Raw genomic sequence first — 13,803 nt, forward strand, 5'->3', positions numbered from 1 at the left:
CCAGCGCCCTTTGGCTCAGCCCCAGGCTCTCCCAGCGAGGGGCTGGTCCTTGGGTTCCTCCTTTCCAGTGCAAAGTTTGGAAAGGCAATTCCAGGTTTCTCCCCAGCGGTCCCTGCTGCAAGCTACAGGATATCCTCTAAGGTGAAAGAGTGTTTCATGGCTGGGCATTGATGCAACAACACCCTTTTCATAGCAAATATATAAAAATACTTCATTCCTTTGATATACCTCATTTATTTATGCTTTCTATTATAAAGGGTAATTATATTGTAAACACTGAGCCTCGAATTTAAGTTACTGACAACTATGACAGATCTCACCTATTTAAAAGAAAATTCTTCTCCAAAGCTTCTCTTCTCAATTACCATTTTAAAAATTGAAAATGTGCACATTTTATTTTTATTCCTATTTCGCTGGCTCTTTTTTTTTCCCAAACTGTGACTACTTTCAGTGTAACAGTTAATTTATCAAAAGTGGAGAAACCCCTTTGTTCCAACATTGCCTTATCTGCCCACGCCTCTCATAATTTAGAAAGTTAATGAATCCCTCAGAATCAGAGGTTTTAATATATATATATATATATATATATATGTATAAGTGATTATGTGTATTACATCATTGTGAAAATAAACATTAAGGACATTCTATTCATATAACATATAAAAAAGCAGTTAATGCCACAGAAAATTATACAATATGCAAAGCTACTTTAAAAGGTCCTTGATAAATGCAAAGCCCTGGGAAGGGAAGGAAAGGAAATAATGCACTGAAGACAACCTTGTTCCTTAACTAATTGCTTGGTACCATATGATGTACTCTGTCAGACAACTAGGAACTGTTTTCAACTGGCTGGAAATTACTGGCTTTGCAGGACAAGAATCAGACTCCTACCAATTTGTTCCACTGGTTCTACAAGAATTGCTCTTGTTCTCTCCCAGAAGAGCCCCTGCTTCCTCTGGTGAGGGTTCAGAAGGGCAGAAGTGAGGAGCTGCCCCTCTCCTCGTGGGTGTAGGTGACCTCTCTCTCTCTCTGAGCCCTTATGAGGGTACAACACAACCAGAACTGGGGTTCTTAATGTGAGCAAATCAGGATCTTCCAATTGACTGACAAATTTTTTTTTTGATGAAAAAATCTTCTTATCTTTTCAAAGAGGATATGTGCTAAAAAATGGTTCCATCAAACACCTTTGACTGTGCAGGGAATGCCCAGTTTTGCTTTCCTACAAGACTTTCTCAGCAGCAGCGCTCGCCTTCCCACCCACGGAGCAGTGCAGAGTCTGTCTGTCATGCCAGAGGGAGAGAACCATGCCACCACCAGGAACACCAAACTTCTTACCTTGGCACGCTGGGAGGAGCCCTGCTGGGCCGAGAGGGAACCTGGGGAGGTCCTCCATGGGCTTCAGCACTGGGAAACGGAGGCAGAGGTCCTGGGCGGAACGGGACTGGGGGAGCCCCTGACTGAGGGCCTGGAGAGGGGATGGCAGGAGCGGGTCCTCGGCCAGATAAAGGTCTGGTTGGGGGATTGTTCAGTGTAGGTCTCCTTGGAGTTGAAGGACTTGGAGGAGGTGATCTGGTGAAATATCAGAGATTTTAAAAGTTCAGTAAGGTGGGGGTGTGGGTTTTGGGTTTTCTTTGATGTATTGTATTTTACTTTAGGCAAAAGTTAAGACTTATGATAGATGTTTTTTATTGGCATTTGCCTTTGCTGTCAGTGTCAGAGGACCACATACAATTAAGACTCACGTGTTTCCCACTGACAGCATACAAGCAAAGAGGTGAATAAAATGGATTTTATTATTCGAGTCCTAATAATGTTTTGTTAAGTGGAATTTCTAGGACATGGAGCCTGACATGCTGAATTATTATAACAGCTTGCAAAAGGAGGCCAAGTGGATACACAACTGAGGTGACAGAAGCAGCTGCTATTTGAAGCATCAGAGAAGCTGTAAGTCCACTGGACGGTCTTTTGCGAGGCAAATATCCTGTCTGGTGCTCACATAAACATACCCACAGAATAGGTGGGTATGTTTATATATATAAACATATTCCCACATTATCTATGGGAATATTCCCATATTATATATGGGAAAATGTTTTGATTTGCCTCACAGATGTCATTAAGACCTGGAGGAGCATCTTCCCAAAACGACAGGCAGGGAGGGAGCTCCTGATCTTGTTGGAACCCTGGTTACTGAGAATTTCAGACTTTCTGTTCTGACAGGCACTGACCCCCAAGAGAACACTGCATTTGACCTGAGGCCATAGAGAAGGCTTCCAAAATGGAATGACAGAACTGGGATTGTGGGTGTGGAGTTTGAATAGAAGTGTGTAATATCACACTGTAGAAAACTTACAGTTTAAAGTTTTAGAATATAGTAATATATATAAGACAAGATAGAAGTGTTAAGACAGAAGCTAATCCTTCTTCTTCACCTCCTTCTTCATGAGTTTGAGCAGTATTGTATAATTAAATAAAAAAATCTGCATTGCGAGTCACAAGTAATTAGTTATTAAGTTAAAAGTAAAATAATTTAAGTGTCATTTCTTTATTAGCCAGTTTACCCTTTGAAAGCCTTGTAGAAAAAGAAATACACCTCCATTTTTAGTTTATTAGAGTGAAGCGCTGTAGAACTCGTGGTTTATAAAACTGTAATAGAGATAAAAACTGATAAACATCCGAACGAAAAATACCATCTCACATCTCACACACTGAATCCCAACCTTAAATAAAATTGTTAAACCACAAATATCTGTTTGAAAAAATCAGCCTGTGACGATTATCATGAGAGGTCCCTGTCAGGGGCAGAGGATTTGAGTAAATCCCCGAACTCCTCCGGAAAGGGAAGACTGCTGCGTTAAGGATGGATCTTGGATCAGTCTCCTGCCCTCCTGTGCTGTACTAGACAGAGGAAAATCTTCCACCAGAGCCACTTTCTCCAGCTTGGAAATGGAATGGAAAGTGATGCTTACTCATGTTTGCTCCTTTCTTAAATACAAAGAATCAAAGCCAGTGGTGGTGCCAGGCTGCCTGTCGTGAGCTTCGTGGCAGCCCAGCTGTGAGGCTGCTCACCTGCGTGCCTGCTGGAGCCAGGAGTCGTCCACAGGCGGGGGAGCAGGGGTGGACACGGTGCTGGTGCTGATGTCCCCGATGATGGCCAGCGCCTCCTGCAGCGCCTGGTACATGCGCAGGGTCTCGTCCCGCCGCTGCGCCTGCTCCGCCGACTCCTCCATCAGAGTGTTCTGGTCCTCAGAAGAATACAGGTGAGCCAGCAGCTCTGCGTTGATAAATTCTTTCACCTGTCTCATCAGACAGAAAAAAAAATAATGCAAACCACCAAAGAAATAAACAAAAGTCTGTACGGAAAATACAATGCTGAACAAATACAGCGGGAGATCAATGGAAGCAGGAGATTTAATCAGTTTCTCTTATTACCTTACACCAGTTCTGCTGCAATTCTGCCTCTCTGAGGTGACACCTCTGCTTACAGTTCATTTCAAACAGGTTTCCCAACAGCTCCCAGGAGCCAGCTGGCATTTTGGGCCATTTCTAAGGGCTGACTGGGAGGTAAATGGCAGTACCATCAGATATAAATTCCCCAGGGAATGGGAATTTTCAGGCTTTTTGACATACCTGTCAATTACTTTCTTAGCAACAATTTACCCTACTGTAGACAGCGTCTTTCATTTCCAGCAAGTCTGTCAGACTCTGAATAACCCATCCACACACATTCAAACTGAGGGGAGAAGTCTCCAAGTAATCTAATTTACTATATTGATTTCCTGCTATGCCTGCCCTGGTTATGGAAACCTGGGCCACATTAAGAGACATAAAAAGCTAGAGGTACTCTGATTAAATAAGACTGTGGTAAATAGACCAACTGCTGACCTACTAAGTCCTTGCATTTGAGACTTGTTGCTGTTCTGATCTATTTCTCATCTGGTGCTTTGCTCCATAAAGCTTTTTTGAGCTGGAGATACTGATGATAATACATTCCCAGGATTCTGATTACATAAACCTGAGCTCCGTTTGCTCATGGGTTTGTGCTAGTTTTGTCATTTAAAGCCTGACAGTGAGACTAAGGCAATGTTTGTGTTTAGACAAGGTCAGCGAGAGCAGTGAGCCAGCGCAGCCATGGGACCCTTTCTGGTCACCAGCAACGAGCAGGCAGCCAGGACAGAGCTCAGAGAGAAACAAAACCATACTGCCCGGGCTTGGCTGTCATTTCCCGTTCACGTATGACAGGAGATGCACAAATTCTTAGCAAAGCCTGCACAATTTTTCCATGAGTTTCATGCTGTTTTCCAGTAGATGGTACTGATCAAGAGCCAGAGTACACTACTTTCCTTGTGATTGCCAAAAACTCCACATTAAAAACAGATATCATAGTTAAACAGCATCACATTCTGCTCGATGAAATGAGCATTTTAATGGCATCACTTCAAAAAAAGAAGTCCTAAAATTAGATTAAGGCCAGAGCTGATTGTAAACGCATTGTTAAACCACAAATATCTGTTTGAAAAAAAATCAGCCTGTGACAATTATCATGAGAGGTCCCTGTCACTGGCAGAGGATTTGAGTAAATCCCCGAACTCCTCCGGAAAGGGAAGACTGCTGCGTTAAGGATGGATCTTGGATCAGCCTCCTGCCCTCCTGTGCTGTACTAGACAGAGGAAAATCTTCCACCAGAGCCACTTTCTCCAGCTTGGAAATGGAATGGAAAGTGATGCTTACTCATGTTTGCTCCTTTCTGGAAAGCAGACTCACAGGAATGATTTAAAACATTTTCCTTCACAGACATCAGGCCTGCAGTCAAAGCTGAGCCATAGCAAGCATCCAAATGCCAGTGCCCCAAATCTGCCCTGGCACTCTGAAATGGGGTAAGGTGGGCTTGGAACTTCCTCAGTGGGAAGAGAACACATGGCACTGCCTCAAATGCAAACACAACCATTCCTTGACCTGCAGTTTGGCAGTGAGAGTCCTCTGGAGTTTTTCTCCTCAGCTGAGATCACTATCAGCACTGTTTATGGAGCATACACTGACTACTCTTAAGACCAAGGCACCATGAAATACAAATTTGTGCTTGTGTTTTTTGTTTGGGCATGTTTAAATTGTTAATGGTAACTCAATGCACTTCTGTGTGGTAAATGTATTTGCTTTTAAGGTAATCAACATCCACCCTAGGGGAAGAACAAGGGATGAACTTGGAATACAACAATCTAGGCTTAGGCCCCAAAATATGCTCAGGGACAGCATGTAATTATTTTCTGTACACCGAGTTTGAATCTGATACTTTCCTTGAATTGTAAGTACTTGTTTATGGGCCCACAAAGTGGAGAGGAAGTTCTAGGAAAACTTGGGAGGTTGCAATTGTCATGGAAACAAATTCCTTGGGATCGATTTGTTTCCAGAGTTTTGGAGGCAACATGATGGGGCAGCAGAAAATACAGATTATGTTCTTTAAGGGGGAGGGAAAGTGTTTTCACTTAACTCCTGGTGGATGGGTTGGACTTCTGAATACTCCAAGGAGCACACACACAACTTCACAGGACCCACCTTCCATCACAGCTCCACTCCTTTCCAGATCTTTGCACAACCTTTTGGCAGGGCTCAGCACTCTTGATTCAACCATTTCTTTCTCTTTTCAATAGCCCTGATTTTTAAAAATTGCTATTTTACCTGTTGTTTTCAATATGGCATTTTACTGCCTATGCTGTACAGAAAGAAATTCATTAATGCTTCTAGTGTCACTCTTCACAGTTCTTTAAAATGCTTGGATTCTTTGTCACAGATTTAACCTCTGGGGTGGAGGCGCAGGCCTCAGCTCACTAGGAAGCCCAAATGCAGCTTGGGACTGAGGTCAGCTGAAAGGTTGGTGATATTTTAAGTGTGTGGTTTCTGTGTGCCAGCCTGGCAGGCTTTATCAGTGTCACCAACAGCTGATGAGACTGAAAGCACAAAATCTCACAGTAATCTACTTCTGAGGGATGCATAACTTCAGAGACCCCTAAACGATTCCAGATGAGGAGGTGAGTGGCAGAAAATTTAATGTAAGCTTTCAAAAGCAACTGCTCACTGAGCTCTGCTGTTTATGAAATGAAAGCTAAACCCCAGCCTTTCCAAGGGCACTGGAGATAGGCTAAGTCAAAGCAGCGAGCTGCTAGCAATGATCTGGAAAGAGCAGTGGGGACACACACTCAACTTCTGAAGTCTGGAGCATGGCTGATTTCCAGAAAAAAAAGGCAGTTACATTGTTCCCATGGTTTTTTGTGAAAACTCACTCATTACTTAGATTCTGACTCCCAAAACCTGAAGAAGTTTAATGAAAAATCTCTTGCCCTCATGCAAAAATTCTGCTCATAATAAATGTACCAGGAAATCCCACTGAAATTTCCTGTCCAACCACCTAACTCTTAAGTGCAACACAAATTCCACAGGGCTAATGAAATCCATCAGATGAAGGCTAGAGGTGGCTCTGAGTCAAAAGTAAATGCTACCTTCTAATCACGTTTGCCTCACAGCATATTGCGCTGGTAAAGGCTGACTGGTGTGATGACCTCTCAGAAGCGGTGCTGCTCAGAACTAGCAGGGGCTCTGTGGGTCCCATCAGGAATTTGTATGGCAGCAGTGGCACTAATATTAAGCTTAGATTTCAACAAGGTCCATTCAGAACTCTGCCAGGATGTGAAGGCTGAGATCACACTGCAGTGGAAAAACAACAGTATCTCAAAGCCGTTTTTTAAACCAAATAATCTTCAGATCTAAGAAAGACACACACAATAAATCAACCAACCACATCTGCTTATCTAAACAACAGTGTCCAAAGCTTCCAGATTTATTCCTTGAAAATGGTAACCTGAAAATATAAAGAAACCCAAACAAAATAAGAGCTGCTTTATGAACCCTGACAAAGGCCTGCTGATGGAAAATCAAGGAAGCACAACTCTGCTCTACTGCTCTCACAGCTGCCCACACAAAGCTCCCAAATCCTTTTCCTGTTACATCAAAAGCAAGACATCAAATAAAAACCAAAACAAAACCACCTTGATTTACCCTTAAATAATCACTTCTGTTCTGATTAATATGTAAATGAATTCTTTAGGATTTTGGGATAAGCACTCAAGGCAGTGTGCCAGCCTTCGAGAAGGCTGCAGAACTTCCAAGTACTATGGAATATTGGAATATTTTGTCTATGAGTGTGACATTAATTCTTCTCCTTAGTACCTGCTGTTGCTGCTGTGTTCCAGAGGGTGTGTTTGAGAGTGAGAGACCTGACAGACACGTTGAACTAATTTAGAAGCATGGCTGCTACTTACATTATTGATCATGAGGTGCATGATTGTTTTCGGGATCAGATCTCGGATACATTTGTTAATAATAGACATGTAGGAGTCCACAAGATTTCGAATTGTCTCCACCTGTCTTTCCAGCTGGGGATCCATTGAAAAATTATCTGCTTGGCCATTCTCTTCAGTTTCAGTCTACAAAGAAAAAAAAAAAAAAAGCCTTTCAGATTGCAGTAAATTTGAAATGTATTGGGGGGAAAAACCTCTGGATTTACACTGGAGTAATCCAGCAACATAACTCATACAAAGACTATCCACAGGTTAAAATATGAAGTCTTGGCTTGTTTAACATTAGTGTTCAGCATCATGAAATTTGGACCTTTAAAGTTTAATGCCAAATGAGACCTTTTGCACAAACCACATGTATGTATTTCCACACAAGTTTGTCATTTTATGTTAAAGAATGTTTTCAGACAAAGATGCACAGTAGTAATTATCACACCAAGAAATTATTTCAGATCACGTACTGCAATACTTATTATCAAATCTTTTACCCTTCACATTCAGCCGGATGGACCCATGCAAGAAAGCAGCATCACAAGTCTGGATTTTGAATTTTATCCTTCTGTGGGTTAAACCCACCCTTGATATTTAAGACTGACTACTTTGTGACAAATTTTGCAGTTCAGTCTCAAGACTTCTTAGATGTGAATAGCACCTATATAAACAAAGGGTTTATAAAAGATAACAGCAAAAGCATCATTGCTTCCAATGCCCAAGGCTGGATTATATATTTGAGGTCTCTTTTTCACTGTATAGAAAAAAACTTCTTTGTATGTCAACAGCTGACCCAATTAAATACCAGGAAGTTTAACTGGAAGCTAAAAGGCCTACACTTTGCTTCAGTCTGGCCTGTATAAATATAGGAAAACCTAAAGAAAAATAATAACCTTTTGGTGAGAATCAAACTGCTGTTTGGGGCTCGAAGATGCCAAAAGAATGGAATTTCTACCCAGAGAGTACAAAGAACAACAGTCCCCAAACTCTGATATCAAACTTCTCCCTGAAAACAACTGCCAGAGCATTAATAGCACCAACTATAAAATCTGAATCTGTTCTGTGGGTACCTAGAAGCATAAAATCACAGAATCACAAGGTGCTTGGGGTTGGAAGGGGCCTTGCAGCTCATGTTGTTCCAAACCCACTTGCAGGAAGAGACACCTCCCACCACACCAGGCTGCTCAGTGCCCCATCCAACCTGGCCTTGGACATGAGGAACAGGAAGAAACAGAAAGCACTTGCAACAGTTGAAGGAGCCAGCAAGGAGAACGAGTTCAGCATCAGCCAGAGCCCTGCCAGCACAGCTCCATTTACAACAGAGCTTTTAGCTAAAATTGGCACATGGCTGGCGCTTTAAAGATTTCTGGAGCAGCTGAGATCAGTATCAAAGCCACCAGTGAAAGGCCATTAGTGCTAAATATGCAAACATGTCACCAAAGAGGCTTCTCCCTGCAGGAAACTGGGCCGAGAAGGGATTCCTGGTTTCGTGTCCCAGTGCAGGGTCTGCTTCTGCTCACGCAGCACTGACAGGTAGAGCACTTGTAACCTTTCAAACTACAGCTTGCTCAGTCCAGGCTAAAGGCAATGGCGTGTTTGTGATGGGGTAAGTTCTAGTTTTGCTAAGAAATAAGACCCAATGTACCATTTAGAAACAAAACTGAGTGTTTGTAAAAGAACTTTCAAAAGTACGAGTGAATTACTGGAAAAGCAGCTGATCTTTAAAAACAATTAGCTGTGCTTCCTAAAAATCTTGTGACTGTGGAGGACACTGAAAGGGCTCCTGACGAAAACAGGGTTCTCAATGCTGTAACATTGGTAGACACTACCTTAAAAACCTTAATCTTTTTGTTAATAAACTGCATGTAGCCAAAAGTCACAGTGCAAAGACTATTTTCCTTAGCCTCCACGTCTAAAGAAAAACTAATGACAATTTTCCCTGTGAAATACCAAATAAATAAAAAAATCATACATCTCTCATATATCTGCATATTTTAGCCAAGTAACTGCAGAACAAAAATTCCCCCTTCCCAGTTCCCCTGTATTTGACATCTGTTCTCTTTCTTTTCTTCTTTGCTGTCTACATAAAGTGCAGTTTGTTCATGTATTTTTTTCCTTTTATTTTTTTCAGTCTTTAAATTACAGATTGCAGTAAGATTCCTAACTGGCTAAGCAGCAAAGTGACAGATGTTTATCATTATCCTCATCAAGAGAATGTAAAGTAAAAATAGTAATTTGTGTCTGATCTTTAAGGCAAAGGGTAATAGTCTCTTGTTTGAAACCGTAACAGAGCTGACTTCATACTGTTGATTTATTTTCTCTGAAATCAAAAAAGATCAATCTTTCATGACTTTACAGTAATTTATTATGAAAGCTTCTGGCCATAGTATTCCTAATGATTTGATGTCTCAACTGAAGGCTTTTCATGCCAGAAACCATCTTGTTTGCATCGCATCGTGCAGATGGAAATCTGCTTCCAGCAGGTTTCTGTGCCCTCCAGGACACCTCCAAGCATTAGAAAGCTTTCTTTGCTCAGCTGCCTCAGCTCTGTGCCAACAGCAGCAGCCAGAAATGAGGTTGCCTGGTAAGGCTGGGCATCCCAAGTGACAGAGATGCCCTATTCCACCTCCAGGCTGTTCTTTCACTGCAGCTCTTGTCTCTCTGAGCCTCACAGTGACCCCACCTTCAGTGCAGCTCATCCCTCAGCGCAAGCCCCTGCCCCTGTTTCTTACAGCATGGCTCCTGCAGTGAAAGCTTGCTCAGTGAATGAACCCAAAGCAGAACACGGGAGCAAACTCCCCCAGCTCTCTGCCACTGCTAACAGCATGGCCAAGCTGAGCAGGAAGGGAGAACAAAGAAGGTGCAAACAGCTTTCCATGCCTCCTTTCCCAGCAGCCAAGACAGCCCCAGTCCTTTCAGCTCCTCGTCCCCAAGCCAGAACTCACTAGTTCCAGCACCAAGTGTTAAGTGACAGCACATGAATCTGGACTAGGTTTTTAGGCAGTTGTCTCTTGCTTAATGCTGCTATTAATTGTTGACAGGAATGGAATATTACTACTTCAAAGGAATGCAAGTGCAATTACTTTAGAGAGTTCTGCAAACCTCCAGCAAAGAAAGCTAAGGAAGAAGCTAGAGTGCTAAAAAACAGGTAAAGGAAATGAATTCATCTGGGAAAACTCTAACTCAGCGTATGGGATGGAAACATGCCAAGGCTACAAAGAAGCAACAGGTGAAAAAAACACAGATGAAGAGAAGGTAAGGTGGGAGCCAGGGGGGTGCTTCCATATATTCTTCTACACACCCACAGCATCCTTCCCTTCTGCTCCCTGCACTTTAGAAGGCTGAAGACATCGATCCCTTGCACTCTGCTGTGGGTCTCACCTGTCCTTCAGAAGCTGCTTTGTGATCCCTGCATAAAAAGGTGCTACTGAAACCCAAGGTACACCACTGCTGCTCTCCAACTTCCCTGCATTCAGACACCTTCTGCACTAGGAATGTGTTAAGGATTAACTCATGTGTCATACAAGAGCAGACTAGAAACTGCCTGTGAAATCCAAACCACTTAAGTTTGTGGGAATTTTACTGCTGGCTGCAGTGGGAATAGGATTTCATCATTTCTACCAGAAATGTTATCGATCTTCTGAAGATTGTGAACTCTCTGCTGCAAGAGGAATGATTTAGTGTGGTACTGGGGATGCAGGCATGAGGAACTATGTGCAATCCAAAACAAAGGAGGAATACCTTAGGATAGCAGGGTAATCTTTCTGATTGTAGAAATTATAAGCAAGTTCAAGAATGTCCCGAGGAAACTTAATGAAAAGTGATTCCTTTTGAAATTCACAGCAAAACTGGGTAACACACTGAAAACAGTCCTGAGCTGGCCACACAGAGAGAGCAATACTTCTAATTTCCATGATTTCATTACATTCAGGGCAGCTGCCAGCATATTTAAGAATGTCTTGTATAACATTCCTGATGTCAGTTCCAAGAAGGAGCATTTGTCTGGCATTTTCATTAGAGAAGTGTATCAACCAATTTTCTGTAATCAAAAAGGCATTCTATTAACAGTGACCAAGAGGAAGCAGACTGGAAGGTGACTGACTCAAGGGCAAAAATCAGAGCAGCAGCAAAGCAATGCTCTGTGCAGTACGAAATATGTCCATGGCTGCAGTAAGAAATTGCTCATTTAAAAGCTCTTTCAGCTCTTTCATTTACAGTTCCAGGTTCATAACAACAACAACCACCTGAGAATTAATTATTCCAGCCAGATTGCATTTATGTTTTCATTCACAGCTGCTGAAAATACACATAAAATCTATTTTATGTATCCCTGTCCAAGTAAGTTTTTTCTTTAATGCACCAACACTCAGCACACTGCAGTTGTCCTAACCCCCCCTGCTTTTCCCTAAATCTTTACAATTGGTTCTCTCTTCATTGCAGTTTGATGCTGGCTATATAATTTAGCTAAGATCCTCTCAGCTGTACATAGCGTGCTTTTTGCCAGAGGACTGCTGAAACCACATGATGGCTTCACACAGTGAGGTTTTCTTACTGGAAGGAACCACAAGTAAATGACAATACATTACTTTTGTATATTTACAACAAAGCAAGCAGCAGAAAAAGAACACTTCCCGGGTAGCTTGGAAGCTGTCCTTTTCCCTCACAGAGGGTGACTTTGCCACTCTCTTCCATGCTTTCAGCATGTCCTGACTTTGTACTGCTGTTCCCTTTACTGAGCCACCCACAGGCTGCCCCTTTCAGCTGCTATGCCTTCGTTAGCAGCCTGGAACTGCTCTGAGCAGAGGTTATGATCTGGCTTTCCCTCACACACAGCATCTCTCTCACTTCATAACCCCCAGAAGAATGAGACACCCTAGTGCAGTTTGGTTCACATGTATTTCACTCTCTGGATTAACCTTAAACAATCATTTACTCCGAGTCTTCTCTGTGCTTACACACATTGCCCAGTACAGACCATGAGCTAAATCCTCCTGCTGAATGCACACACTGCTCCCCAGGTACCTCCATGGCTTTAACCATCCCAAACATTCCCAATCTGGCAGGCTCTCTCCCTGCCTTATTCTGTAGAGAAGCTGATTTGGAACTGTGAGACTGAGGGGAACGGTGTATTTACCAGAACTGCAAGAAATCTGGACTGACTTTCATCTCACTGATCGTGGCAAACCAGTCCAATCTCCTTTTCAAGCAGGGATTAGGATCTTATGGGTATTAACGCAGATACCACATCTCAGACCTCAGTAAAGCTTTCTGACACAATCTCAAGTGACATTTTCATTAGTGGAAGTGTGCTTTCCCTGCACTTACTGCTTGGATGCTCATTGCCATAGAAAAGCTATCCATGGCTCACTGGCAAAGTGGAGAACTGTATTAAAGGGACTTTCCTATGGAGTGTGGTTTATAATGGGCTTATTAAAGTCTTAATGCTCAGAATGGTGGGTTATAGCCTGGGCTTGTTACATGTACAGATGAGAAGAAACTGGAAGGGAATGTGTACAAGTTAGATGACAGGACTGGAGTTCACAATGACCCACAGAAACAGGTTCAAAACCTAGGTGAGTTCATTATGAATAGAAAGTATTTGACTCCACAGATTCTCCTGAGTTGGAAGGGACCCACAAGGATCATTAGGTCCAACTCCTGGCCCTGTACAGGACACCCCAAGAATCCTACCATGGGGTTCCTTAGGCAGGAATAAATCATTTATATGTGAGAATGGAGCAGTTCAGCAGAAAAGGAGCTGTGTCCACAGTGCAAGATAAACACAGCATGAGTCAATAATGTCTTGCTATTATAAAATCATTACAAGAATTGTGCAGCCAATGCTGCTTATCACACCACCAGAAATTTAAGGAACATTTTGAGAGTGTTCACATGAAGCCATTGAAGATGGTTCAGGGCTCTGTAAAATATTACCTGAAGGGAAAAGGTAAGATAAATTGGGACTGGTGAGTTCAAAAGAAATCACTTGTGGAACGGGAGACATGAGCATCTCTGCAGACAGAAAAAGATGTCAAATGAATATTTGGAAAGTGTTTTATGGTAAGAACAGTGCGGCACAGAAATAGATGGACTAGGAGAGCTGCAAATCTCTTCCAAGGATTAGAGCAGCATCCCTCAGAAAAGACCTAGGTACAGAGACTTTTCCTTGAGAAAAAGAAATAGGCAACCTCTCACATGCCTTCCATCAGCAGGTGCTACTGGGTACACAGTGGTGTGAAATTACCCACAACACTGCAACAAGAAAAGGGATTTCTGAAAATGAAAAAAAAAAATTACAGTATCTTCTACTTTTTGTTCTATGCAAAAATCAAGTAAAAAAGAAAACCTTGCTGTGAATAGCTTTCTCCCCTCAAAGAATGTGCACTCCAATTTCACCATTTGCAGCCATGTACGTCTCTCACACAAAGGACTTTTACATAACCCTCCCTACACTGCAAGTTTT

General features: G+C 42.3%; 1 protein-coding gene across 2 annotated transcripts in view; it reads right to left on the minus strand.

The window, feature by feature from the left end:
- Positions 1-13,803, minus strand: part of DNM3 (dynamin 3) — a 167,062-nt gene that overhangs the window by 13,462 nt on the left and 139,797 nt on the right. For both annotated transcript variants that reach the window (XM_068199307.1, XM_068199308.1), the window contains 3 exons: positions 7,314-7,478; positions 3,070-3,296; positions 1,336-1,569 (listed from right to left, as the gene is read on the minus strand). In XM_068199307.1, coding sequence (XP_068055408.1) covers positions 1,336-1,569; positions 3,070-3,296; positions 7,314-7,478 — 626 coding nt within the window. The remainder of the gene's footprint in view (positions 1-1,335; positions 1,570-3,069; positions 3,297-7,313; positions 7,479-13,803) is intronic.

This window comes from Anomalospiza imberbis, chromosome 9 (genome assembly GCF_031753505.1).
Source record: "Anomalospiza imberbis isolate Cuckoo-Finch-1a 21T00152 chromosome 9, ASM3175350v1, whole genome shotgun sequence".
NCBI lineage: Eukaryota > Metazoa > Chordata > Aves > Passeriformes > Viduidae > Anomalospiza > Anomalospiza imberbis.